Source organism: Furipterus horrens, unplaced genomic scaffold (assembly GCF_987537825.1).
Source record: "Furipterus horrens unplaced genomic scaffold, mFurHor1.1.pri manual_scaffold_8, whole genome shotgun sequence".
Classification (NCBI taxonomy): Eukaryota; Metazoa; Chordata; class Mammalia; order Chiroptera; family Furipteridae; genus Furipterus; species Furipterus horrens.
The window spans coordinates 101429526-101454190 of NW_028327178.1; the positions used below are offsets into that span (position 1 = coordinate 101429526).

At 46.1% G+C, this 24665-nt stretch overlaps 1 protein-coding gene across 20 annotated transcripts in view; it reads right to left on the reverse strand.

Moving 5' to 3' along the window:
* The window catches only part of ZMYND8 (zinc finger MYND-type containing 8), a 108532-nt gene that overhangs the window by 56935 nt on the left and 26932 nt on the right, over window positions 1-24665 (reverse strand). For 13 of the 20 annotated variants that reach the window (XM_090286530.1, XM_090286512.1, XM_090286513.1 and 10 more), the window contains 5 exons: window positions 18572-18720; window positions 7391-7609; window positions 4434-4547; window positions 2027-2119; window positions 852-939 (listed from right to left, as the gene is read on the reverse strand). In XM_090286530.1, coding sequence (XP_090142656.1) covers window positions 852-939; window positions 2027-2119; window positions 4434-4547; window positions 7391-7609; window positions 18572-18720 — 663 coding nt within the window. The remainder of the gene's footprint in view (window positions 1-851; window positions 940-2026; window positions 2120-4433; window positions 4548-7390; window positions 7610-18571; window positions 18721-24665) is intronic. The other 7 variants (XM_090286528.1, XM_090286523.1, XM_090286522.1 and 4 more) reach the window with 1 other exon arrangement.

Sequence of the window (24665 nt, forward strand, 5' to 3'; positions counted from 1 at the left end):
ATAAGAATGGGGTGCACCTAAGACTCATATACATTCCTAGAAGGGGTACACAATGATACAACCACTTTGCAAAACAGTTTGGCAAAAATCCTTATAAAGTCAAATATAAACCTATTCAATGATCTAGAAATACCACCCCGAGGCATTCACCCAAGATAAATGAAAACACATGTGCACACAAAGACTTGGACAAGAATGTTCACAGCAGTTTTTTGTTCATAACAGCCAAGAACTGAAAACAAACACATGTGTCCATTAACAGTCAAGTGAATGGATAAATTGTATGTTGATAAAAAAAAAAAAAGCACTCAGCAATAAAAAGAAACAACGCACACAACGTGGATAAATCCAAAGAATTATTATGCTGCATTAGAACAACCAGATACAAAAGAGTGCAGGGCAATCTCTATGACTGCATTTAAATGAAAGTCTATGCAAAACTAATCTACAGTGACAGAGAACCAAACAGTAGGGCAGATTTACTGGGAAGAGGAAAGTGAGGATATAACAGGATCATGAAAATGTTCTAGATCTTATTTGGGATTGTGATTACACATGTCAAATATATAGAACATATATGTAAAATCTGTGCGTTTTCTTGCATGTCATCACTCCTCCATGACAATAAAGATTTTTTTAAAGGGGCAGGTAGCAGCATCAGAGAGCCACAAGCCAGTTTGGATGTCAGCTCGTAGTTAAAATGCACATAGGCACTGGCCCCTACGCACAAATGTTAATCTATATACACGTATTCTGATGCTGTGCATCCGAATAGGCCCCGAGGCATGAAAAAGAGCCTGGTTTTTATGAACACAGCACACTCTTCTGCAGGCGTCGTCGGTGCCACTCACCCCCATTGTAAATGATGCAGTTGTGCAGAATCCACTTGGCATCGGCCAAGAAGGCTTCTGTGCAGCCGTACATTTTCTTCTTAGCGTTCTGGGGGGAGAAGCCAGAGCGCAATCACCAGTGAGTCTCCACAAGCCACAGCCTGTAGCACCTGCACCCCCATGTGATTTTCTTAGCAGTCATTTGCCAAATTAATTAACGCTTTTACTCATTTCCCAAGATGCGATTCTGGTTGAGATCTATAACTCTATAAAAATGCATTCATTGACTGCACCACACTAACTTGAATTTTCTCATTTCATGACAGCTGTCTTTTATCAAGCAGCTTACTCCAATGAACCGTGACAGTATATGTATTTATATATTTATTGTTATTTGTAAGAGTCTCCCATAAACCTCATAATTAAGAACTCAATAAAGCCATTAATATCATCCCCATTTTACAGACAGGGGGACCAAGACATGGGAATGTTAAGAAATATATCCAAAGTCCCAAAGCTATTAATTTATGAATTCCAACCCTGTCTTTTCTTAATGCCTTTTTTTTTTCTGGAATACCATAAGGTTATGTACAACTTTCCAAAAGAAGGCTGGATTGATTATTTAGGGGTCAGCAGTCCTCATCCATGATTTCTCGACCCAGATGTTGGTGCCAAAAATTTGAAAATCAGCACCAGGGTGTTGTGTACAACCTAAATAGTTACGAGTATAATTTTCAACACCGAGATTTAGCATGAACTCTTAAAGCACCTTCAGGCATTAAAGAGATACCCTTATCAGTAGAATAAACCAAGTTCTGTGAAGCCGTAAATGTATTGCTAATGTCAAGGTTTCCCAGACACTTAATTTTTTCTTCTTCTCTCCTCCTGCTGCTCTCATTAGCACCTCTGGAAGGGAGAGATCCATCAAATCACAAATTCTTAGAAGCTATGACTTTTCAGGTGAAGAACTAGAATCACTAGCTGAAGTAATATTTGGAGCTAATCAGTGGACTTCAACACTCCACTGCAATCCTTGAAAGAATGTCACGGAAGAACTTAGGGGATAAAAGTTCTTCCACCCCAACGAAAACGGTAGAGGAGAAACGTAGAGAAACCATCTAACTTGAGATGGGGCACGAAAAAGGAAGGAGGATCCTGGTGGGCTACAGCGATGAGGTTCTTTGATGGAAGCCAACCTTTTCCAATGTACAAAGGTCCATGGGATGGAAGATGTATTCTGCGTAGTCGGGATGCTGTTCCAACGGAACAGGCTTCTGGAATGCGTCTGTCTATAAAAGGAAAGAGGGATACACAGATACAAACCCATCACTGCTGTGGAAGACCAAGCAGCAATGCCAACAAAGCACTTAAAAAACGCAGACAAATTTTCAGACAATAGGGTTCTAACAGTTTCAAAAGGAATGATCTTGAGGACCTCCCAATCGGTTCCCCTTCTCATTCTACCGAACATCATGGGCCTCCCTGTGGTCTGGTTTTATTTGTTTTCTTTTCAAGATACATGCAAATAACAGGTCCTCTCCTCTTAATACAAAGTGGAGCAACAGGTGTGCAATTGTTCAAATGGAAAATAATACAATAAATAATAATACAAGAATAAACCGTGTCTCGCGTATTCACAACTGTAAACATACTTTTGCCCTGCCCTGTACTAAGATTGACAAAAACAACTCTATGAACTTTGAATGAAGCTGACCTATGCACTGCCAATGCCCATAATCAAAACTGAATGAGGGTGAAATCTGGCTATACCTAGAGATGGAACAGCAGATAAAGTTCCTCTCAGTACCGTCAGATATCTACACATGAGGGCAGAATTGAACAGTGAGATTTTGGTCCTCCTTTGAGAAGCCAAATTACCTTCAACACAGGAACTGTGGAAAAGTTTTTCATCTTGATCCCTTTTCTTAAGCCCTACTTGAATCATATGAAAATGTAAGGCTGGTCCGTTTATGGGTGGTATTTACTTATGAATAAAAATATATAAATAAAGAGATTTAATGAAACACTAAACTATATTCAAAAGCAAGGCATCGGAAAGGGTTACCATTCAGTCCTTGAGCCCTTTTATCCACAATGAGTGTGTGGCCATCATAAGTTTAAACAATGCTACCACAAAATCAGCAACTTTCTGCTCGGAATGAGTTTATAGCAAACAATTTATGTGGGAAATTAACACCCTCTCTCTGATTTTTCTTTTTGGTTTATAATTTCTTAGTGTTGACACGTCTACATGACTCTCCTTTTTGTAAACAGTCCTCAGCAGATGAAATTCTGCCCATGAGAAGAAGGAAGTAATTCCTTGTCACTCAACATACAAAACTCCATAGGTTTTAAAGTTTGTCTTTTTAACCAGAGTGAGGCTATACACTCTTGCTTCTGCTGACAGACATTTTATTAAAGTGACAAACAGGTTCCCAATTTAGCAATACCCAAGTGGCACGCTCTGAATCTTTTCACCACAACATCAAATCTCACTACATAATCTCAAAACTAAAGCTTACTTTGTAAAAGAAATTAAACCACAGTGGCTACTAAATACCCTGAGGTTCTACATTTCTATATATTCATTTGACTCTGAAAGCAAACTCTGAGGAGTTTGCAAAGGGTCACTCCTGGTCCATATGGTGCCCTGTGCCAATCAGAAAAAAAGAGAACTCTATCCTCAAGTCTTTGTAGGAAAAATGTCATAATATAGTAATTATATTGGCATCACATACTGATTATTTTTAGAAGAAAGGTATTTACAGCCATCCTCCTGAAAACTGTCACAGAAAACTAAAGCCTCCATGGTTACGATCAGGCTGGTGCTGGGGGGCGGGGGGACCAACCACGTGAAGGACACCACCTTCCAGCTCAGTGTGGCAGCCTGCTCTCCCTGTTCCTCAGATCTCACTGTGATGCTCAAGGAACCAGCCGAATGCTCACCCTTTAGGGGAACTCTTCCTGGTTCAGCTTTACTTGAAGGTTCTATCATCAGACCTTGATTATAAATAAATTGGGTTGTATACAGCTTTCTCATTGCAATGGGATTTTACTAACTCCCCTGGGAAGGCATAAACTTCCCCTTACCCGATGCGGTACACGGTTTCATACATAACCAATCAATGTTAAATCCCAATCAACTTTCTACTATATGTCATTTCCCAATTAAAGTCCTGAACGCCATCATACCTTATGTTTCATTTATAGATATTTCAATTCGGGCACATAAGAAGCCTATAGAGCCCTGGCTGATGCGACTCAGTGGACTGAGTGCCAGCCTGTGAACCGAAAGGTCGCCGATTAGGTTCCCGGTTAAGGCACATGCCTGGGTTGTGGGCCAGGTTCCCAGTTAGGGGTGTGTGGGAGGCAACCAATCAATGTGACTGATGCACATAATTTCTCTCTCTCTTCCTCCCTTCCCCTCTCTCTAAAAATAAATAAAACCTTTTTGAAAAAGCTTAGTTAAAAAAATTTTTTTAAAGAACCCCTGTAGAGTATGCACAGGTGTCTAAAAAGCTAAAGCTACAGGGAACACGATGTTATCGGAACAGAAGGCCCTACTCCCGTTTCCGCTCACACCCGGAGGAACTTGCTGCTTACCCCTGGCTGTTTCATCTTCTGGATGGCGAACTTGAGCAGGTAGGACAGCTGTTCGATGGTGAGCATCGTCATGGCTTTACTCTGCGTCTCGATGCACTCTGCTACAGTAATCTTCTACGAGTCAAAAAATCACACAGATGTCCAGTTAGGAACACAGTTACTGTCCAAATATTGAGCTCCCTTGCCTCCTGATTTTCTAGTGAGCTTGCACAGAGAAAAGAATTTCCAAATGAGAGACTAGTTGTTTCACTTGCCAAGGCCTCCCATCTACTGACCGAAGACTGGATCAGTGGACGGAAGCGAGAGGCACACCAGTGCATGGATGACCTTCTTAGAAGTGTTTCCGTGCTCGTGAAGATGACAGACTCTGAGAAAGAGGCAGCTAGGCAGGGGCCTGGAAATCGTCGTTATTACGACCTTGGGTTTCAAGAAAGGGATGAGAGGAAAGGCCACTGACGGTTTCAGGGTGATCTCTTCGTATAATGAATCGGGGTTAACCCAACGACATCAATGATGGAAAGAGACCATCTTCATGGTACAAAGAACCCAAGGGATGGGAGTGGACTAAAAGCAAGTATGACTTAAATTCCCTGTCACCGCTGATGTGAACTCACTCAGGACGTTCTGGCCAAGCACACGAGAAGCATAGTCTAGCTGTCTATCTCCATGGGCAATAAATGTCATTTTAGGAGGGAAATTCCCATCAAAGAAGAAACCCAGGGAAATGTCTGAAACCGGATTCTGCTATGTAAATCTGGGTCTACATCCCAGAGCTTCAGAATCCTTAAGTAACGATGACAACAAAAATAGCAACGTCTGATGATACCAGCAAACACACTTTAACCATCTGTGGAGACAGAGCTGAGAAAAGTTTCCTCCAATTAACTTGGATTTCATTTCCATTCTTCCTATTTCCGGATCCTCCAAAAGAAACCTTCAGACGTGTCTGGTTGTCGAGGAAAAGGGCAACGCAAGAGTGGCCCTGGCCCTGAAGCTGAAAACACTAAATGACGCAAGAATCTAACTGCCTGGCCATCAGAGCCTGAAAGGGCTGGTCTTCTCAGCTGACTGCCTACCGACTCACTCGGAGGGAAACTGGGGCTTGAAACCTTAGACAGAGGATGCCTGTTTGTTTGAATTCCTGTTACTTTCCAGGTAACTTATGCATGGCACGAACACCTGGGTGGCATGCTCAACTGTCATGGACCTGCTCTGCCCCACACCCTGAACCCCTTCCCTCCCGGCAGTGCCTGGCTCCCACAACGTAGACCAGAAGGGCCAGGCATGCAGGACTGGTGATCCAATCCTGACCAATGAACCCAAGGGCAAGTCAGCTGGAGGCTGATGGCCAACGTCCTTCTGCTTGATAAAAAGGGATGTGAAGAGAGGACACTCCCATTAGGGGATTTCTGTCTGACCACATGTGAGAAAATCCCCAGCGGCCATCTTGGGGCCACACGGGACACATGGCCTCAATGATGGCATGGAAAGAGTCTGACTCTGGCTCTGAACCAACTCTGGCCTGGCCCTGCCTCGGGGTCTTTCCTGCACATAATGATAAAATGCAATGTTTCAGCCACCTTTCATCAAGGTCTATTATTTGCAGCAAAAGCATCCTCTCTGAGCCACTACCTTTTTTGCAAAATTATTAAATAGTAATTTTAAGGAAGGGAAGGGCTGGTCAAGAAAAAAGGAAACAGATGAAGACCCCAATGTAGACGCAGATGAGGCAGGCGCCGAACAAGAGGGTGTAGCCAACCTCTACACAGCTCTCCTTCTAGAGCAACCCACAGAGAGCCAGAGGCAGAACACCAGCTAAACGTCTTCTTCATCCTCTTGGCAGAATATCTCATTTCTTGTCTTGCATTTCTTATTTTTCTCTTTTTTCCTACATGAAAGTGGTACCACAAACACTGTCCTCTGGCTGGCTTTTTTCCCCACGAATGACATCTGGGAGAACTTTCCGTTTCCCACATAGAAAGCTTCCCACATTTGAGATCTATTTCCAGTATACCTTTGAATCCAACTGACGGTCCAGATGAAAGAATTCTGTAGGTGACATTCTTATTTTCAGCCATTTGAAAAAGCATCATACGGGACGTCGCCAAGAATAGAAGACACCTCAGAAGAGCAGAAACCGTAATGACTGTTTTAATGAAGAGTGTTCAGACTCGGCTGTAAATGAAATACAGCTTTTCCCTCGCGATGCCAGTGTGCTTCTTTCTGCCTGCAGTCCTGAACTTGTAGCCATCTCTGGCTCATACCTTCCTCTTCAAGATTTTCTCAAATCTTAGGAAGGCTGCCTGGATCTCTTCGTATAAAATGGAAACCCACTGGGCCCTCCTCACCCTATTCCTCATCTTCATTTTCTCCAGAACACTCCTTTTCTCACACACTGTCTAGAACTCAATTCATTCTGGTTTCTGTCTTTTCCTCCTGAAAAAGTATGATGCATGCCTCTTTTTATCGACTGCCGATTCCCTAGCACCGAAAAAGCACGCAAGAAATAACTGCGGCTCGTGTGAAAGCATCAGACGGCAACCACACGGAACACGCAGCCAACACCGGTCTGCCCAGCTTGGCTACTGCCGAGGAACCAAGGACGAAGCAGGAGACAACATCCAAGAAGGCGGAAAACAGCATGAGATCGCTTCAAAATATGTAAAGATTCACCGGTTAACGTCTGCAATGTTCCTTACAAAAGACCCAGAGAAGGGTGCCGATCTCAAAGTGATCCAAAGACCCACGAAGAATCAAAAATAATAGTGCAATTGTCTTTTCCAAGAGGCCACACTGCCAATGTTGGTCCAAAAAGGGGGTGACCAGGACAGAGCAGTGGAAGGCAAGCCGTTTCTCTTTTCCCTCTTATCTGGATGATTTGAAGAGTTAAAACTAAAAGGGAGAAAGAGAAAGGAGAAGAAACGAGGCAGATATGCATTCATTCATCAGGAACTAACCTCACATTCAGGACAAAACCAGTCCCCCTCTGGTTCCGATGTCAGTCTCAGACACTTAGCGTGATAAACCCGGGGACAGAGCTCACAGCAAAGGACTTGGCCTTCCCGGTGACAAACCCAGCAGTAGAAATCATTTCGTCCATCCTGCGGTACAACATCAACAGGGTCTGTGGTGAGTGGCTGCTTCATATAGTAAAACGGACCATGTCTTAGTTCTGACTGAAATGTAGGCAAGAAAGACAAGTTTGGTTTCAAAACAAATGTGCATTCTCAAAGGGAATTTGAACAAATACATCAATAACAACAAAAGAAAATCATAGCATTTCATACATTCATTAAAAAGCCCTCTTGGGTTACTCTACTAAACACAGGGTTTACAGATCACCACTACATATTAAGATTTTTTCTTCTATTTTAAGAGAACCTAGATTGAAAAGCTGGTATCTAAGAGCTAATAGGCAGCCCTATAGCAGGATAGCACAATGGCTACAATCAAGGCATACTTGGGTTCAAATTGTAGCTCTAGCAGCTACATTTTAAATACATGGCAAGTCTCTTAACCTCTCAGCTTCAATTTTCTCATCTGTAAAATGGGCGTGATAATATTTAACTTCATAGTTGGGATTAAATGGGATGATACAAGGTATGCATTTAACACAGTGCCCTCAATATTAATGCTGCTGATATAGCTAAGAGCCTAACATACGGTAAGTCTAAATGTACAAAGCCACCAAATAATGTCAATTCACTCTGGGATTCTTTCAACAGCAGGCTTTTGGAGAACAGATCAATTGGACTTAAAAATGCAGAAAGTACTATGAGCCAACAAGAGGCTACCTAAAGCCGTAATTATTTTTTTTAAGTATATTTTATTGATTATGCTGTTACAGTAGTCCCAATTTTTTTCCCTTTGCTCCCCTCTACCCAGTACCCGCCTCCCCTCCAGCAATTGCCCCCCTCCCTTAGTTCATGTCCATGGGTCATGCATAAGTGGGAGGTCCCTATCTACCAGGAGCTACCTACCTACTTAGAGCCAGCAACGGCAGAAAGATGAGAGGGGTGGCCAATTCATGGGAGCCAGGCCTCCTTCTATCCCAAAATATCAGGAGAAATACTCCTTTAATTATGTATTATAGAATCCAGCCACTCTCCAAACACATAAAATCACTCAGAAGAAACTCATTAGGAAAAACGTCAGTCAGAAACCAGTAAGAAATCTTGTTTAGAAAGTACGAGAAAGTCTGCTGGTCAGCATCAAAATGACCCGGTGTAACTGGCCGTGTGACCTTAAAGCTCCTCAACCCACTTGGAGCCTCAATTCCATGGAAAATAGCTTAGCCACAACCACAGTACCTACCTACCTCCCTTTGAATAAACCTCCTTGTATAACAAACTTATTATCCTGTCCTTCACTAAAACATTAGTTTCCTCCATGAAGATCATGCAGATCTCAAACACTGGCAGAGACTGCACAGTCCTTGTAGATACTGTGAATGGCATCTTTTTCTATTATATTTCCTAATAGTTATTGTTGGTACATAGAAATGCTGTTAGTGTTAATACTGTCCTCATGTATGAACAGTTCCAATAGTTTACTAATTAAAAATCGTATCTCTAAGTAACATCAGTGTTGTCTGTCCACCTTGAATGCTTTTATATTATGTATCTTGTTGCCTTGTTTCAACAGCTAGAACCCCCCAGAATAATGGCCAAGACTGCAGGCACCAATGTCTTGTTCCTGGTTTTTATTATGAGGTTTCAATGTTCTCAAAATGCCTGCTCTTTCTACCCCCCTTATTAAGGGGCCTCAGACATGCCTAGCAGATCCGTGTGAACCAACCAATCCTTCTAAGGCTCCTACTTTCATTTGTACTAAGAAAATAACTAAGACTTTCAACAGTCATTACATTATTGTATTGTATTGTATTGTATTGTATTGTATTGTATTGTATTTATTTACTTATTTTGTAGCAAGGGAAGTAGAGGTTTATTAGTTTAAGGAAATGGCACCAAGCCTGGAGACAGAGGTAAACTGGTACTCTAAAACTGCCTCCCCGATAGCCCACACACGGTCAGAACATATACAGGAAGAACTATTCATCGCGGTGATTAATTTAGAAAACAAGAAAGAATCAAAGATCGAGAGAAATGAGGAAAGGCCCAAGAAAGCAGAATAGTCCATCCTGAACGGCTCTGATTAAATTGGCTCCCTGAATTCCCATATGTATTTGAGTCAGTGTCTGAACTTTTCGTGTGTGTTTGTCTATTCACAAACCAGTAACATGTTTTCGTTACTGATTTAATAAATCTTATATGACTACTGTTCCCTAAAAAAAAGTAAATAAAATAAAATAAATTCCATTGACCAGAAAATAAAAATCACAGTGATTAAGGGAGTTGAGGTCCTGGGCTCTACTGACTGGTTGGGGCCAGGATAGGGAGCAGCTGATCATTGTAACAAGTCCTGAGGTCAACCACAGTATCATTCTGTCTGGTTTCATGATGGTGTGGTAGGTAGGGCTGATCCACTTTCATGAATGAGCCTGGGGCAGAAGACGTCTTCAAAGCAAATTCCAAATCTAGGCCTTTTCAGTTTCTCGTTTCTTCTGCAGCAAACAAAAGCACCGCAGGTCGCAGGCGGCCTCGTCACATACAGCCACCACCTAGCCTCCGCTTCCAGAACAACAAGAAGTCTGGGCAGCTGCTAGGTGGGAAGGTCTAGTGCCAAGCCCCAAGCCAGGGGGCACCAAATCCACAGGCAAAAAAGCCCCATGTTAGGCGCCAAAACTGTTAATAGACTAAAGGGGTCCATTTGCCTGCATGCATCAAAGCCCAATAAAATACAAACAGGAGTTTGCAGCAAGGAAAGTAAAAGATTTATTAGTTTCAGAAAGGGCACCAAGCCCAGAGATGCAGATAAGCTATCACTCTACAACCTGGCTCCAGGATTATGTAATTGTTGAGCCAGGCATTTCCCTATTTCACTTCAACGGTTTAGACAGAACATTGACTTTGTTTCCAGAGAATGACATCATGGCTAGGACATAATTCTCATGTTCTGTTTTTCAATATACGTCACACATGCCATCTTCATCCTATCCTCACAGCCACACAGAGGGGCAATACTACTAGTCTTACTTGACAGATGAGGAAACCACGTTTTAAATGTCTCCTCTGGGGGAAAACTACATGAAAAAGGTAAAGGAATTAAGAAGTACAGATTGGAAGCCCTGGCTACTGTGGCTCAGTGGATTGAGTGTCGGCCTGCGAGCCAAGTGTCGCTGGTTCGATTCCCAGTCAGGGCACGTGACTAGGTTGCACATCAGGTCCCCAGTTGGGGGCGTGAGTGAGAGGCAACCACACAGTGACGTTTCTCTCCCTCTCTTTCTCTTTTCCCCTCTCTCTAAAAATAAATAAACAAATAAATAAATTATTCTTAAAAAAAAAAAGTAGTACCGATTGGTAGTTACAAAATAGTGCCAGGGATATACAGTACAGCAGAGGGAATACAATCAATAACAGTGTAATAACGATGCATGGTGCCAGGTGGGTACTTGACATATAGGGGCAACACTGTGTAAAGTATATGATTTTCTAACCACTCCGCTGTCCACCTAAAACTAGCACAAAATAATAATGAATGTAAACTGTGATTGAAAAATTAAAAAAAAAAAAAAAACACCTTATCTGACCCCCACGCCCAGAGCAAGACCTCAAACCTGGGTACCCCAGAATTATCGCTTACCGCGATGCCCCATATGATAATGCTGGATGCAGAAGAGATTCTGATGACTGAATGACCCCCTCAGAGAACATTCTCTGCAGTTCAAAAATAATTTCTGCTTAATGAAAAACACTAGCGGGGGAAAAAAAATCAGAAAATCAGGAAGACACTAGAAATAGAAGATGTGGGGACATGGAAAGATACCGCAACTACAGCAAAGTTTCTCAACTTCAGCGTGAGCGACATTCGAGGCCAGAAAGTTCTGGGGTGGGGGGGCTGTCCTGTGCCCTGTATGTAGGACACGTAGCAGCCCCCCATGCGCAAAACTGTGACAACCCAAAATGTCTCCGGACATTGCCAAATGTCCCTTGGGGGCGGCAAAACTGCCCTCCATTGAGAGGCACTAACGTAGCAGGTCCGCTACCTGCCTAGGAAAATGGTTGTGTGAGTTTCTTTGGGGAATTAGAAGAGGAGGAGAAACTCCTACTGCAAGGTGAACTGTCCATATCGAGCACGCAGGGCCATCTTGAACCTGAGCAGGATCTTCGAGGATGCTTTCTTGGCTTTTGTAAGAGAACCGTAAGCCCCATTTCAGTGCCCGACTTCCTTTCAGTAAGTTAATAATAGGACAGGGAAGACTTGTTAAAATCTAAGCCTAACTGGAAAATTCAAATATGAGAAGTTAACATCCCTACCCGGCAACCAAAGTCACACAGAAGCCAGAGGGCATGCGAGTCTGCCCCATGTCCTTGCCCCCACCCCACACCCAGCTGGGGGAAGGGCGCTCCTGGGAGGATCAAGAGGAGCCGAGTGCCAGGCTAATCCGATCTCTTTCCAGGCGATTCTGTCCTTTCCCGAAGTGGGGACGCGGTGGCTGAGCCCTAGCTCCCCGATAATCTCTTTGTCGATCAGACACCTGCCTTATCTGCTGCTTGTAAATGTTTCCTGCTCCCTCAAAACAATCTGATAACCAATATGGAACATTTAAAACAGGAAAAGCAAATCCTTTCAGGTAAAATGAGTTATGACTTTTCCCCCCACAAGTACCAGGTGTGTTCCCAGCCTGCCAGTAAGGCAAACAGGTTGCAACTTGCGCTGTGACCGGATAATGGCAGGCTCTGGGAACAAATGTTCTCGTTTCCCTGCTTCTCCCACAGGCCGGCTTAACAAAAGAACAGGCAGGCTTATGCACTCGGTTCTGGAACACCTTCGTCCACACCAGGAGCTGGCAAACGTTTTCTACCAAGGGTTCTAGAAATACAGTAACTAGCTGAGGGCTTTGCAGGTCACCTGGTCTCAGTCACAACTTATCAACTCGGCCACCGCAGCCCAAAAGCAACGAAGACAATATGTAAATGAATGACTGTGGCTGTGGGCCAACAAAACTGGACTCACAAAAATGGGCTCTGAATGCTGTAATAGCTATGTACGGTGCCAGGCGGGTAACCGGAACTATGGGGCAGGGGGGCACTTTGTAAAGTATGTGATTATCTAACCGCTATGCTGTATACCTGAAACTAATACAAAAAAAAGTGAGTACAAACTGCAATCTAAAAATTAATTTTTTTTAATTTTAATTAAATTATATTAAATTTAAAAGACAGGCTCCTGGCCCACATCTGGCCCACAGGTTATAGTTTGCAACACCTGGTCTACCTGAGCCAGAGAATGGGTGTTCTGGCTGTTTGGTGAGCACAGGGTACATGTGTGGAGCACGGGAGGGGGGCGCATTCCACAAACTCAAATTCCTGCAGGGGCCACACAGTTAACATAAATAAATAAAAACAGTCCTCGCCCCAGCTTTTGTTCTCTCTCATTGGAATTGGATTAAAGCGTGGGTCTGGCAAAAGACGACAAACTGCCTGGCCCTGGAGTGTGAGGAACAGCCCTGGCACTTGGCCTGGGCCCTGGGAGCCAGCAGGGAGGGGCAGAGCTCCTGCCCACCCTAGGGGAGCACTTCCACTCAGCCCCACTGGCCAAGGCAGCAAGGCGGGCACACATCACGGTGCCACCTGATCTAGGACAATACCAGCAATCCTGCTGTCCCCGGAACTGACTCAACTGCTAATACACTGCCCCTGCCCAGCCAAGGACTTCTGCAAAACACCCTAGTTTTTAAGGCAATCCATGGATCCAACAAAGGAAGTCCCAGACCACCCAGTTATGACATGTATACATCCTGGACTTTACCCTGGCTGGTTTGGCTCAGTGGATTGAGCGTCGGCCTGCGAGCTAAGTGTCGCTGGTTCGATCTTCCAGTCAGGGCACATCAGAGAAGGAAAACCCTGATTCCAAAAAACCTCCGCTGCCTTGCGGCATACCTCTTCAGGGGAAAGGCTAAGGGAGTAAACCCCAACAGAAAATCCGGAGCCGGAGTCCCTAAGGCGGTTTGACGTTGTAGTCAACACCGGCAACTCCTGCGGCGCACCTGAAGCCAAGCTGTATCGACTCCGTCTTTCCCTTGGACCCTTCAGCTGCGAAGAGAGGGGGGGTCTGCTGCATGGGCAACAGCAGACCCTCCATATCACCCTGCCCAGGCTCTGTAGCTTCAGCTTCACTGGAGAGGACACTCCAGCGTCATCGCAAGATGTCGATTCAACACGGGAGGAGACAGATACCGTGTCACTCCCGAGTCGGACTGCACAACCATTCTCGGCGGTGCAGATAGACTCTTAAGAAGCTACACCATCGTCTCTTGAGACGGACGGCTGCCGACGACGACATCCTGGACTCAGAGGTGAAGAGGGGCCCCATGATTTCTTTGCCATATTTGATCAAAGAATACCTAAAGCCATTTTATACAAGCCTGTTAGCAATTATTTCTCAATACTTCGATGAGGGAAGGAGGGAAGAAAAAGAGGAAGGGAGGGAGGAAGGAAGGAAGGAAGGAAGGAAGGAAGGAAGGAAGGAAGGAAGGAAGGAAGGAAGGATGGAAGACCTTCCAAAAAGGACTCTTCAAACTCAAATGATCCAACAACTAAAGATAAGAGTGGTATTTTGCAGTCAAGGTCCTAATGTCACTTGGGGACAAGATATTTCTTGTTTCCCATCTGCTACAAGGAGTTTGGCAACCCAACCCTCCTCCACAAAATGCCAGGGACACCCAGGCCAGTGTGGCTCAGTTAGTTGGAACATTGTCCCATAACCGAAAGGTTGAGGGTTCGATTCCCGGTCAGGGCACACACCTGGACTGCAGGTTCATTTCCCCAGTCTTGGTGCCTACACAATCCCTGTTCCAGGCACATGTGGGAGGTGGCAGATCAATCCTTTTCCCACTCATTGAGGTTTCTCTCTCTCCCTTCCTCTCTCTTTAAAGCAATAGAAAAATGCCATCAAGTGAGGATAAAAAAAAAAAATTTAAAAAAAAAATGCCAGGAGCGTCCTTCCAGGTTTTGAGATATTCCCCAACTGGTCCCAAGAAAAAACACCTACATGTTTTCAAACGTTTCCTAAGGGGTGAAAACACTGGATCAAAAGGCATTAAAAATTAATTATAAACCTTAGAATACTCTTTTCCCTAAAAATAAAGTATGTTTTAAAGCTCTTCTTGAAACTCCCCTAAAAGGATTAAATCCCCAATATATGAAAAGTGGATGAAAATAGGGTCCCAACCGGAAAACTCAACCCACATCTCCACTTGGTAATAAAAGGTCATTACCAAAAATGGAAAAATACAGGATTTTTTTTAATAAGGCCAGAATGGCTTTCTTTATAGAACACTAGAATATAGAACAGAAATTAGAGTGAAGGAAAAAAGGAAGGAGGTAGAGAACACTGATATACAAGGTCTGTCTGGAAAAAGCCCAGCCACTGTTAAGAAAATGGTTTGCGTGACATCGATATAACCTGGCAGCCGCCGAGGACAGGGACTGGAATGCACATGTGTGAACAATGACAACCCCACTGTACTAGTCAGTGGGGCCAGTAGACGCCATTGACTGAGCAGGTGTACTGTGTGGTCATCGCATTCAAAATGACTGAGCAAGTAGAGCAAAGCATCTGCATCAAATTTCGTGTTAAGCTTGACCACTCCAAACTATTTGGGTGACTCAGAAGGCCGCAGCTGTGGGCAGCTGGGGATTGGCAGCTTTATCGCGACAATACACCCTGCTCATGAAGTTTTGGCGAAACATCGCATCACCCAGGTGACCCAGACCCCCTACAGCCCAGATTTGGTGCCCCATGATTTCTGGCTTTTCCCAAAACTAAAATCACCTTTGCAAAGGAAGAGATTTCAGTCCATCAGTGAGATTCAGGAAAATACAATGGGGCAGCTGATGGTGATTGGGAGAACAGTGTGAGGTCCCAAGGTGCTTACTTGGAAGTGGACTGAGGCATCATTGTCCCGCGCACAATTTTCTTGTCTCTTCTTCAATAAATGTATTTTTTCATATTACATGGCTGAAAACCTTGTGGACAGACCTCATATGCCAAAAATCAAAATAACTCAAACACCTAAGAGAGCCAGAGGCAGAAGGAATGAGCAAAACAAGCAGGGTATGACACAGTAGGGAGGGGTGGGGAGTTTAGAAAACCAGAGCACACAAACCCTGTGTCCAAAGGGGCAGGATCTACTCAGCTCCAGCTGTTGCTGGAATTCTCTGAGTTTTATAAGACCCCAGAAATGGAAGTTGTTATCTGAAATCTCATAACCTTCAAATGTTAGTGACTAACAGGAATTATATTATGTTGGTCAAACACAACATTTGTGACCTATGCTTTAGTTTTAATTCCACAATTCTAAAAGAAAGGAAGGACAGGAAAAGGAATAGAAAAGGAAAAGTGTCCTAAAGGGTTTTTTGTTTAAGGATTTAAGTCCCCCTTCGGAAAGCAGACTGTGCATGAGAGAGGTTGCCCATACGATGTAAACTTTATGTGCTACAATGAATCACAGAGTCAAGGATCAGCCATTTCTTCTCCTTCCAGCGAAAACTATTTCGCCTTTGCCAGCTCCTGGCCATTCAGTCCCTACAATCAACCTTATAATGTCCCTAGTCCAAACCCTTATTTTACAAGGTTACTGAAGCTCAGAGATAGGAAACAACAGCCAAGGTCACACAGCCAGTTCCCCGGGTGTGGTGGGGCTAAAAGGAGCCCTCCCTGTCCCCAGGTCTGCCACACTTTCCCTCCGGTCCCATAGTCCTAATAAGCTCTTCTACCAGGACTGCAGATGACGGGTACATAATCATGTGCCTAGTCACCCATGCTCTGCTATTTTCCACATCCTGTGTGTGTGCTGTATTCATAGCCTCCCGCCCTGGGTCCAACTCTGGGGAGAGCTGCCATTGGACAGTGGCCACTCTTCTGAAGATGACAGTCCAAAGGGGAACCAGACAGTCCAGATGGACAAACACATCGATGTGGTCGTGAGGCTTAAGTGTTACAGGAATGGTAATATTAACCCGTGAATGAGGGAGAGAATAATGCATGAACTGTCCAAGCTGATCAGCTTCCAGAAAGAGATGCAAGCCAGTTCTTAAAGGAAAGGTAGGGTCTCACAGTGTGTGTGTGCATGTGTGGCCACGCAGGGAGGAGGCACGAGGAGGGGACACTCTCTGCTTCATGCCTTACAGGTGTGTCTGGTAAGAAAGTGTTTGCCCTGGAAGTCAATGGCGCTAAATTAAGGTTTGGAGATTATCTGTGGCCTTCGTGTTTCTTTCTTAGTTTTTAGTCCCAACAAACATGGCACCTCCTGGTGACAGGCAGGCCTAAGCTCAAAGGCAGCTTCTTACTCGCGCTAAGGCATCGGGAGGCAACTTAACCTCTTTGAACCTCTGTGTTTCTACCTGCAAAATGGAGATGACCACAGCCCTTATTCACAGGGAACATTAACACAGAACCCTGAAAATGGGGGGAAGGGGGAAAAACCTGAAACTAATATACTGCCATATGTCAGCCCTGGATGGGTAGCTCAATTGCTTAGGGCCATGCCAATACACCAAGGTTGCCAGTTTGATCCCCGGTCAGGGCACATACAAGAATCAACCCATGAATGCATCACTAAGGGAAACAACAAATCAATGTCTTCCTCGATCTCTAAAAATCAATAAATTTTTTTTTAAAGTATGCCATATGTCAATTACAACTCAGTAAAAAAAGTTTAAAGATGAACACAGGACAGTGCTTACAACACGACACAGCACGCTGTAAGCACTGCTTTTACTTTTATTATTACCAACACTATTATTAAAGTTTTTCAAATTGCAATCCCCCCAGAAATTCATTTCAGAACTACCAATTTCTTCTGCTCTAATAGGATTAGACCTGCACTGTCCAACACGGTAACTACAGGTAGACACATAAATTTAAATTCCATCAGACATTCGGTTCTTTGGTCACATCTGCCATTTGCAAGTGCTCGATGGCCGCTCCTGGCTTATGACCATCACACCGAACAGCACAGGCCTACGACATTTCTAGAGCTGTTGCTGAATTATTTCACATATAGTTTGTTATTATTATTATTTATGTTGTTTGGCTCAATTCCTCTTAACGACCTAGGAAATCAGTAGTAGGAGTCTCATCCTCACTTCTGTAGATGGGAAAACTAGGCCCAAAGAGGTTAACTTGCCCACAGCCACAGAGAAAAAAAGGAGAGCTGGCATTTCGCTATATAATTTGAGAATGAAAATAGATTAGTGTGCGGAAACGTACCCTCTCACGGTTCTGGGCATTTAACCGCTGCTAGGTCTCTTCCCGCCAAAGCAATAATCTTGTTTTTATTCAACCCCAAATCCCCAGCACCTGCTTCGGCACTCCGGAACACGTGAAATGCATGAATATGGGAGGAATCCCTGCTTAAGTGGTACCAGAACCACAGGTTACCCTGTCTCCTCTGGTGCCAGAAAATGTGGCCTCATGGTCCACACTAAAGCATCTCTCTTTTTTTAATCAGAAATACATCGAGTCTGCATTAGAGCATTTTAAAGCTATAGAAGGTTTCTTTAGCAGGATCCAAGATGGCGAATAATGTTCACATCCAGTTCACTGGCCCTAATTGCCAGGAGCAACAGGTGGGGATGAAGGCTGCCTCTCACCACAGGCCTAAACCCGTTATTTTACAGATGAGAAAACTGAGACCGGAAGGGAGCTTGCCTCAGCCACCCAGACACCTGCAGGCAGAGGGAAGAACCATCTGACCAGGCCCTGGCAGGGAAACCCTCCGCATCCTGAAGCGTGAAACACAAACCCAAGGAAAAGCCCCAAACCCTCGGGCACAGTATCTTCATCTCATCTGGGCCACCGCCCTGTCCCCAGAACAGATCTGAAAACTCGCCAGAAATTCCTACACAGGCCCATCCTGAGCTGCCCTTTTTTGTCCTGTGCCGGTGACAGACAGCGGGAGCTGGAGCAGCGTGCTAAATGCCAAGAGCCAGCTCTTAGAAAAACCCAGAGCTGTGCTTCTCACTACGGCCTTTGCCCCTCAGGTGTGGACCCCATTCCCGGGGGCCCTTTACCTGCTCCTTATTGTTACTGTTCAGTAAGCCGGGCTTCTTTTTCTTTTTAATGGGGCTGGTAGATGTGTCCTGTGGTGAGTGGCCATTGGAGGAGTGCTGAGGGCTGGGAAACTTCCTTTTCTGGGCTGTTCTCTCTGTGGAGCCAGGATCTGAAAGAGACACACAGGACCATGCATTTTAAAGCAGTCGGGGAGGCCCAGGTCCCCCGCAGGGAGGCGCTGTGAGGGGCACCAAGCAGTCTGTCCCCAGTCCCTCCTCCTAAAACACACCCGCCCACCCCCACGTTTAGTTACCTATCTCAGAGGTCCGAAAGTCTTTCTTGGGCCCACGTAACATTTGTATAAGTATTTTTAGTTTGCTGCCAAAATATAAAATTTGGGAGGCTTCACAAAATAACCTCGATTTTTGGCTTCTCTTAAAAAGAACAGATCAGGGCCTTCCAAGGCCTTACGGCCACAGAGCAATCGGAATACCAGCCAGCCATTTCTACGTGAGAAGGTGCCCTCCATTTCACCACAATCCCCATCCTTCCCTGCTGCCCTCTGCTGACAGGGCGATGACCCAGCTACCATGAGCTGTCACACAGGCACGGGCATCATCCTTATCCCAAAGAAATATTTCTTCACCACATCCGTTCCTCTCAGCAAAAAGCAGGAAACCATGTAAGACAGACCAGGAAGGCCATACGTTTAAGAAAACAAAGGCAAGCATACTTCTATGTGGAAGACAACATTTATTCATGTTTATCAGGCAAACAACGTGTAACCAGGCAAAAAGAACATAACCCACCCACCAGAAAGTCCTCGTGGCCCAGCCCACTGAGGGGCATTCTGTTTGCAGCTCTCCTCCAAAGAAATCGACACAATTACAGTCTCACGGATTCTCATCTGTGACATGCCAGCCCCACCTTTATCAATCCACTCTCTTCTATTTTAGTTCTCCCAGAATCTCACTGCAACACAGATACGCTTCTACCACTATCCAATCTTCACCTGCAAGACTCTGAATCCATTCCATGCCCGACAGCTGTCTTGTTAGCTTAGGGATGATACAAGGGCAAGGCCTGGCGTGCCTTCCATGCTGAGAAATGAAAGCTACAGGCACCAGAAGAGGGAAGAGCTACGCGGACAGTACAGGTGATGGGATGGAGCATGGAATCCGGAAAGATGATTATCCCCAAAGATAGCCTGACGCCGTTCCTCCTCCAGTTTTAACTCTCTGGCAAGTCCCAGCAGGCAGGCTGCGCCGTGTGCCACCGTCCTCTGTGTCTGGACAGGAGCCACTGGGGGCAGATTAAGAGGATCCAATATGGCCACATGCAAGGCCTCCTAATGGTTTACTCTGGTCTGCAAGGCAGAGCATGTTGCAGCAGGCTCAGAAAGCAAGACAATGAGCTGCCGTGACAAAACCCAGCCCCACCACGATGGAACTCTCCAGGCTCAGAAGACAGGCTTCAGGGAAATCCAAACCAATGGCCAGGGTCTCTCCCTGAGACTTGGCCCTGAGAGGAAGTGAAACGCTAACTACAGGTTCCTTGAGGGAGAACAGACCCCAGAGTTCAGGGATCATCCCGCACACATCAACACAGAAGCCTGCAGCACCCAAAGGAGTGGCCCAGAGACACACAACAGATAGTAAGGGAGAAACCTCAGTCAAAAGGTGCTGCCTGGCATTGCATGTGCCCCAGGGAAAACTTCCTCAACCTCGCAGGGATCCTCACCCCGCTCCACCATCAAAACTTCACTTTCTGACCCTGGCTGCTGTGGCTCAGTGGATGGAGCGTTGGCCTGTGAACCGAAGGATCTCTGGTTCGATTCCCAGTCAGGGCAATGCCTGGGTTGCAGGCCAGGTCCCCAGTTCGGGGTGCACAAGAAGGAACCACACATTGATGTTTCTCTCCCTCTTTCTCCCTCCCTTCCCTTCTCTCTAAAAATAAATATATTTTTTAAAAAGAAAGGTGTTTTGGGAACTCAGCGGAGATGTGTCCCAGAAGAAACGGCATCCTGAAAGCAACTGGGCAAAGGTTTGGGTTGTGTATGTTTCACTCCACTTGTGGGTAAATTTTGAAGCAAGAAAGTACATGAGGAAAGACAGGCCAGTGGGAAAATTAGGGCGTGGTAGGGAAAAACTGCGCAGTGTGTTTTGATGTTACTCAGTGGAGCGGTCACTGCTGGATTTTGGAAGGGACAGCTCTTCCTCACTGGAAGGATCACCTGGGCACCCTCCCATGCAATGACGTCAGTACTCCCAAACACAGGCAACAGAAGAGCCCCCACATACCTCCCACATACTCCTAGAGCAGCGCTACCGCTGAGCTGGAACACCAGCCCACACGCAGTCAACCCCAGGAACCACAGAGGGCCCCGGTTCCCCCTCGGGCATCCTAAGTTCCCCACCCACCACTAAGATCGACGCTCCCCAATACGTACGTAGCCCCACACTAGCAGCAGGGATTCACCTGGGAGTTTGCTAGAAATGCACAGTCTCAGGCCCCGCCCCAGCTCAACAGAATCAGAAACTCCTGTTCAGGCCCCGGCCATCAGTGCTCTAACAAGCCCTCTGGAGGATTCAGGTGTGCGCTGGTGTGATCGCTCGCGGCGGTGTGTTTGGGGGTAGACTCTGAGTTCTCAGGCCTAGAGAATCCTATTCCACGCTGATGAGCCCATCTCCTCTCCTCCCCACCGCTGCCTGTGGGCTTGGCTCAGGACTGAGGAAACAGAAGTCAAGCAAGAACACAGGCAAGAGAATCAAGACTGCTGAACAGGAGACAACCGCAGGCCGCGGGCTACTTCTCAGGGCCCCGGGGCCACACCTGTAAAATGGGAGGAGAAGAGAGAAAGTAGCCCGATCAAAACTTCCTACCCGGAGCCCATGGTCCCTGTGCCTTGCTTCTGTAGTTGGATGCAATTTCCTGGGAAGAAGGGCCATGCCTACTTCACCTTCAGTAAAGATGGAAAAGGACAGGGCTAGAGGATCTTAAAATCCCTGTTGAACTTTCAAATTCTTTAATCGCATGGGAAATGAGGGGCGGGAGGAATCACTAGAAATGAATACGCTCATAAGCAACTTACAACTAAGGAACCCAACAGAAAACAAAAGAGGAAACTGGGGCTGCCCGCACCTCCAAGAACCCCAACCTTCTTGTCTCAGCAAAACATCAAGACCTCAATTTTGTTCCCGGTTACAAACACACCGACTCCCTCCAGAGTTAACGGGCCTTCGGCAGCTGCATCCAAAGGGGAGAAATTTAATAGGTTCCAAACAACAGGCACGAATATCTATCAACAGCAACCGTTTTCAATGAAGGCTCTTAGGGAGAAAAATTGGGCAATGGAGGCCTTCAGGGGAATGAGACAGCGGGTCAGCATTCTGACAAAAAAGCCTGCCCACTCCAGCAGGGGCCCGGTCTCTGGTGGGTGATACGGGTCTTGCTGTGGTCATGGCAATGAAGCCGCCTGAAGGACCTTTCCCAGAAAGCTGAGTCAAGTATTTTTCCCCTTCTTTAAAGATTTAATTCTGAACGAGGCTGTATTGCTAAACACGTCTGACCTATAAACTTGGACCGATGACAGACAGCCTCTGCAGACTGAATAACCAGTGAAATAAATGGTTCACCGTGGATCTGAAAGCCCTTTCTGTGAGGCAGCAGGATTCCCCCAGCTGGCCCACCAGCAGCGCTCTGCGGTCCACCCCCAGTCCCCCAAATAAGCCTGGTTCTGAAGGAGTTAACGTGGGCGAGGGAGGAAAGCTGCCCGGAGGAAAGGAGGAAAAGGACAGAGCAATGACTCAGGAAAACAGCTTGGCATGGAACAGGAAGCCCAGAAAGTTCCCGTCCTTCTGACAGTTCACTGAAATCTTAATAACATGGGAAGGTCTGTGGGTATTAGGACCCGAGCACATGACGAGATGGTTCCCGAACCGCCGTCTTGTGGGTCCACCAGAAAGAATCCCACACGTCCCTCGGCATAAGAGAAGCCTTACTTCAAGATAACCAGGCTCTTAGCTATCCTGAGCCAGTGTTCTTTTTGTCCTCACCTGAGAATATGCTAATCGATTTGAAAGATAAGAGGAAGGGAGAGGGAAATACCAATTGGTTGCCTCCCTACGCACCCCAACCGGGAATTGAACCTGCCACCTAGGTATGTGCCCTGACCAGGAATTGAACCCGTAGCCTTCTGGTATACAGGATGACACTCCAACCAATTAAGTCACCCGGCCAGGGCTCCTAAGCCCCGATATTAACAGCTAAGATTCTTTTATTGCATACAAAGTACCAGGCAGTGTTCAAAATGCCTTTCACGTCCTGCCCTCTAAGTCCTGCCCAAGATCACATAAGTGGCAAGGCTGGGATTTGAACCCAGGCAGCGTGACGCACAGGCCCATGCATGGCCTCATGGCGGGGAGAGACTTGTCTCAGCACTGTAGCAAGACGACTTCCTAATTCAGGGTCTGTGTTTTAGGACCACACTCTCATTTCACCTTTTTTTTCGATAAGGAGCTCTGGGAACTAACTGGCAGAAAGATGGAAAATCGTATTTGTCACTCACTGATGATGCATGCCAGTCTCTCAAAGGCAGTCCCCAGGAAGCACATCCACCTCCCAATGTTCCAATGGTGGCACCAGAACCTGGCCTTTGCCGCAAAATAGGCTGGGGGTGGGGGGATCGCCACGGTCATCTCCCCTCCCCTGACACTCCTTTCCAATCTCCAGCCAGGCCTCCCAGACAGGCGCTCCCATCGCTACCCACATCCGGAGCCTGAGTCACAGCACTCGCCATTCTCCAGAGTCTAGGAAATGACACACCATTCTCAGGGGCTTGTGTCCTCCAGAGGGAAAGGGCCCCAGCTGAAAGGCCGACAAGGACCAGCCCCGTGGTGTGTTTGGTGGGTGTTAAATTTCCTGAATGAGGTCCCCAGCAAAGCCCCCTGGGGTCTAAACGAAAAGAGACACTCAGTGAACAGGCATCATGAGCCACAGAAATAGGGTGCCCAACCATTGGTTGGCCAGAGACGGACAGATTCAGGCAAACCAGGATGAGCTGGTCACTCTGCATGGAAGCCAGGGGACACATATGCCCAGAGAACAGGTCCAGGTGATAGAGACAGGGTGTCACAGTGGTTGGGAGCCTAGTTCTGCGGCTGCCACGTAACCTCTGTGCCTCCGTTCTTCCATAAGGTGGACATCATAGTACCTTGTGCAGTTACTGAAGACCTGAATGAGTTAATTCACGTGAAGCTCTTAGTGTAAACCTGGCAAAGAGGATGCACTGGATAAAAGGAAGCTACTTTTCAAAACCAACAATCATTCCTCCTCCTCCACCACCACCCCCACCCCACCCCTGTCCAGAAACAGAGCTTGGATCCTCAGCTGCGTATGTTAAATTAATGACGCGGGTTCCATGTTACAGACACGCCAGGCTATCAAGTGGAAACCGGAATCGGCCCAGGAAATGAGCTCTCCGTTTCCACCAGACTGTGAAAAGCCCAGCTTTTCTCAGGCAACAGCGAGGGCAGGGCAGAGGCCTGCGCTGGCCCGGCACCAAGTGCAGCCGCCCGCCCTCACAGCAGCCTGCTGCAAACATGACCACACACTGCTCTCCGAAGCAGCAAAGCAAGAGCATAGTTAATCATTGCAAAGCCATTTCCCAAAGACACAGAGCAGGTACCCAGACAGGTCTCCCTGCCCAGGAATGGTAGGCCCTCTCCAGCCAGTAATTACATCATAATGAAACAAAAGTCCTGAACTTCCTCCAGGCCCAGAACAGAAATGAGAAATCAGCAAAGGATGGGGGCAGGCGTCAGCTGGGCGGGGCGGGGGGGGGGGGGGTTCTTAGAAGAGAATAGAAAGCCCAAGTCATGAGGAACCAAGCAAAAACAACTCTCAAGCTCACACACCGAACACCTCCGAGACACAGATTCTTGAGGACGAGGCCCCAGCCTCCTTCAGAAAGGCTGCTGCTCTCTGGTCTAAACTAGGTCTTTAAAAGGTTCTCCTACCACATGTGAATGTGAACTTCTTGTCCAGATCAGAAAAAGAAGGACTGGAATAGAAATGAGGCCATGGAATTAAGGGTCACTCTCCACTTGGGTAAAT